The sequence below is a fragment of the Nematolebias whitei genome, chromosome 13 (assembly GCF_014905685.2).
Source record: "Nematolebias whitei isolate Nwh7 chromosome 13, NemWhi1, whole genome shotgun sequence".
In the NCBI taxonomy this organism is placed as follows: Eukaryota; Metazoa; Chordata; class Actinopteri; order Cyprinodontiformes; family Rivulidae; genus Nematolebias; species Nematolebias whitei.
The window spans coordinates 1,547,159-1,550,891 of record NC_056510.1 but is presented as its reverse complement, the minus strand read 5'-3'; the positions used below and the strand labels follow the sequence as shown (position 1 = coordinate 1,550,891).

The following is a 3,733-nucleotide window of genomic DNA, read 5'->3' as shown; positions in this document are numbered from 1 at the left end:
GGTCTCATGTTGCAGCTGTGAGTCAGAAGGGTTCAGCTCCTGTATCTACTAAGAAGTCTGAGAGAAAAGCAGCTACAGTTCTTGGTGTTGTTGTGATTGTATTTGTAACAAGTTTCTGTCCTTATTTTTTGCCTGCTTTTGCAGGAATGAATTTAATTACAAATCAGGAGATTTCCGTTTTTTTGGTCTGGTTGTTTTATTGTAATTCTTGTCTAAATCCAATAATTTATGCTGTTTTCTACCCCTGGTTTAGAAAATCTATTAAACACATTGTAACACTTCAGATTCTGCAGCCTGATTCATGTGAAACTGTAGTTATGTGGTAACTGAGGCAAACAAAGCAGTATGTACCTAAACCTTAAAAGAAGATAAAATATTTCAAAAAAACATTCTCTTTTTTCATTAGCCTGGCTTTCTTAGACTTTCAGGGGTCCAAGCCAGCAGAGGCAAGGGAACACAGCTGCACTGCAACAGTGTTTCCTTGCATCCAGAGGAGCATGGAACCTTATTAAAACTGTTTTATTTTCTGTTTCCCATAAATACAAGCCATACTGCAGACCAAACTGGATGTAAGATTAAGAAGATACATGATTTACATGATAGGAACTAAGGAAATAGGAACTAACTTTTTACTGCATGGATACTTTAATTGTTAAATAAAATAATTTGACACTTTGATTCTGATTGACAGCAAAGTCAGGGTTTATTGTAAAACACAGTGTATCTCTGAACAGCACACGGCCGAAATAGAAACCACTGACCCAAAGTAGCTCAGCTCTCATTTTATATTCTCCATGTATGTCAGACGCTTACACAAACAAAGCTTGATATTGCAAATTTGTCCAGTACACCAGAACTCTGCCGTATGCCCAGCCATTATGATGCTTGCTTTCTGTCTAGAAAAACAAAACACATTTAGCTCTTTCCTGCAAGAAAAGGTCAAATGGATCCATAATGATTCCACATTCTTAATTTGGCCACATATTGAGGGGCCCTCTCATACAAGTGATTGCTCCAAGCATTTCATAAAACCCTACAATCCTCCCTGTTTGAGAGAATTCCTCAAATAATCTAATGCTGCCAAATTTTCTGATATACTTAGTGATACATTATTATATGAGTGTGAGATTGTGAATGAGTGTGAGATTAAATGAACATCCTACATGGTTTTATATTGTCATGGTCAAGGTTCTTTATTGTCATTCGCATCACATGTTGTACATGAGGTTGTAGGGATTGTGCCCTCTAGTGGCTGGTTTCCATTCTTACACTCCCTAGTGTACCAGCTCAGTCTGATCTGTTTCAGCTGCGTGTCCTCACAGGTGTTGTGTGTTATGTCTCTTTAGTCATTGTATATAAGCCTGTGTCTTTGTGGTGTTCATTGTCTGGACATTGTGTGGTTTCCCTCCTGAGTTCCTGGTGTTTTCCTGAGTTCCTAGTGCCTCTTTTAGAGTTCTACAGGTCTCCAATGAATGAAAGTTTTACTGCCTCAATAGCTTGTTTATTTTGTATTATTATAAGTAGTTCTCATTTAACCATCTGGTCTTCGAATCCTGCCTGCACCATTGGGTTCTGCTTCACGCCTCATGACAGTATGCCCAGACCAAGTAAAAAGAACCCAGCAGGCAGATGACTTGGGCCAATTATCTGGTCTAGGTAACAACACAGACAGTCTGGTGGGAGAAAGTACAGACAGAGGAGTCTGTTATCCAGTGGGGCAGGTTCCAGACCGAACCCATCCAGAAACAAAGACACCGCAGCCCGGAGGTTGAAATTCTGCCCTTCCCTCTTCTTGTGGAGGAAGAGGAGAGAAGGGCTCAGCTCTAACGAAACTGCCAGCACAAGAGGGGCTGGTGGTAAAAATGCTTTGGAACAACTGACTCCCAGGTCCAACCCTCAACCTACTTTCTCTATGCACAACCTAAAGCGCCGGGGAGAATTTCACAGTGGGAGGGGCAGTCGATCCCCCTGCTCGTCGATGGAGCAAACAAATGGGGGCCAACCAGAAAGACAGTCAAGTCAGCTATTTCTTGAGTCAGTTGACAGATCTTCAGGACCAACCAAGCTTCACAGATGTCATCCCCTGAACTTGTAGCATTATTATAATCAGAATCACAGTGAGATTATATCCGTACAGTCTTCCGAAAGATGGGCAGAGTGTATGTTTATGCTGCCACAAAAGTACGGCCTCATTCTTTATGAGAATACTTTTTTAGATAGAAAAAGGTAAAAGGCCATGAGGATGGATAGTGGTATTACAAAAAAGATCTCTTCACATTTTGTCCTATTAGGACACAACTTGAAACATCAAAAAACTCTACCAGCAAGCACATCTATAAACACAATACATATGCATGTGGTGTCAAGACGTTGAGATTTGTCCATGAAGCACTTTCAGAAAGGCCATGGTCCTGATAAGATGTTGTTGTTAAGCCGGCAGTTCTGATAAGTCCCCACAGGTTCTCAGGGGGGGGGGGGGGGGCGTAGTCAAAGCTTTACTTTAGTTTACCCATGTCTTCAGGCAGACTGTTTTTTTCTTGTCATGCTTGTGTCCTACTGGTACTTTCCAGATCCAAAATGGTCAGATTTATGGGCATTCCACTGACCCATGCTATGAGCCTCACTCAAGGTCATCTCTAACATCCAAGGTCATCTCCAACATGCTGGCAAGTCCTAAAAGCCGCAGGTGGCCTGCAATTCTCACAAATCGCCTTGATCTTACGATTTAGCTGGTAAATCAGCTGATTTTGAGTACTCATAGCATGAACCATACCGTCACACAGACTTTTCTAATTTTTTATTTATTTATACCTTTATTTTACCAGGAAGAAATCCATTAAGATCATCAATCTCTTTTACAAGGATGTCCTTGGCAGTTTTGGCATGGCCGAAACTGCTGCCAATATTTTCTTCAAAAGTCGATAAATAATTTTATATTGTCATTGTCAAGGTTCTTTACTGTCATTCGTAACACATGTTGTACATGAGGTTGTAGGGATTGTGCCTTCTGGTGGCTGGTTTCCATTCTTACTCTCCCTGGTTTCCCAGTTCAGTCTGATCTGTTTCAGCAAACGTGTCCTCACAGGTGTTATGTGTTATGTCTCGTTATTCATTGTATGTAAGCCTGTGTCTTTGTGTTGTTAGTTGTCTGGCCATCATCTGGTTTCCCTCCTGAGTCGCTGATGTTTTCCCAAGTTACTAGTGACTCTTATTCTTTATGAGAATACTTTTTTCAGATTCAGATTCGGATTCAGTTTATTATTGCCATTGTCAATGAACAGGATTCACAGACTTGGAACTTGCTTCGGCATAAAGGTGTGAATAAAATATAAAAGATAAAAGAAAACATATGTACACCAATCAATACAATACAATACTCGGAAAAAACGTGCAAATGGAGTGGTGCAGTTAAAATACAGTGATAAAGTGACCAAAGCAGAGTTATACAATAACGGGATTATGAGTGTTCAAGAGTCCGATGGCAGGGGGGAAGAAACTGTTCTTATGGCAGGAGGTTCTGGTTCGAATGGACCGAAGCCTCCTGCCCGAGGGGAGTGGTTCAAATAGTTCATATGCAGGGTGAGAAGGGTCAGTTGTAATCCAACCTGCTCGCCCCACAGTCCTGGAGACATGCAGGTGTAAAGGAACATATATCTGTGAGATATTATCCATAAATTAAACAGATACTTTCATTTTTCTGGACTGAGTTCTATCGTGCATTGAACGATTAAAT

At 40.9% G+C, this 3,733-nt stretch overlaps 1 protein-coding gene across 1 annotated transcript in view; it reads left to right on the top strand.

The window, feature by feature from the left end:
• LOC119419745 (trace amine-associated receptor 13c-like) overlaps window positions 1–326 on the top strand; it is an 11,267-nt gene extending 10,941 nt beyond the window's left edge. Inside the window, exon 3 of the mRNA XM_037687129.1 lies at window positions 16–326. Coding sequence (XP_037543057.1) covers window positions 16–326 — 311 coding nt within the window. The remainder of the gene's footprint in view (window positions 1–15) is intronic.
• The last annotated feature ends 3,407 nt before the right edge of the window (window positions 327–3,733 follow it).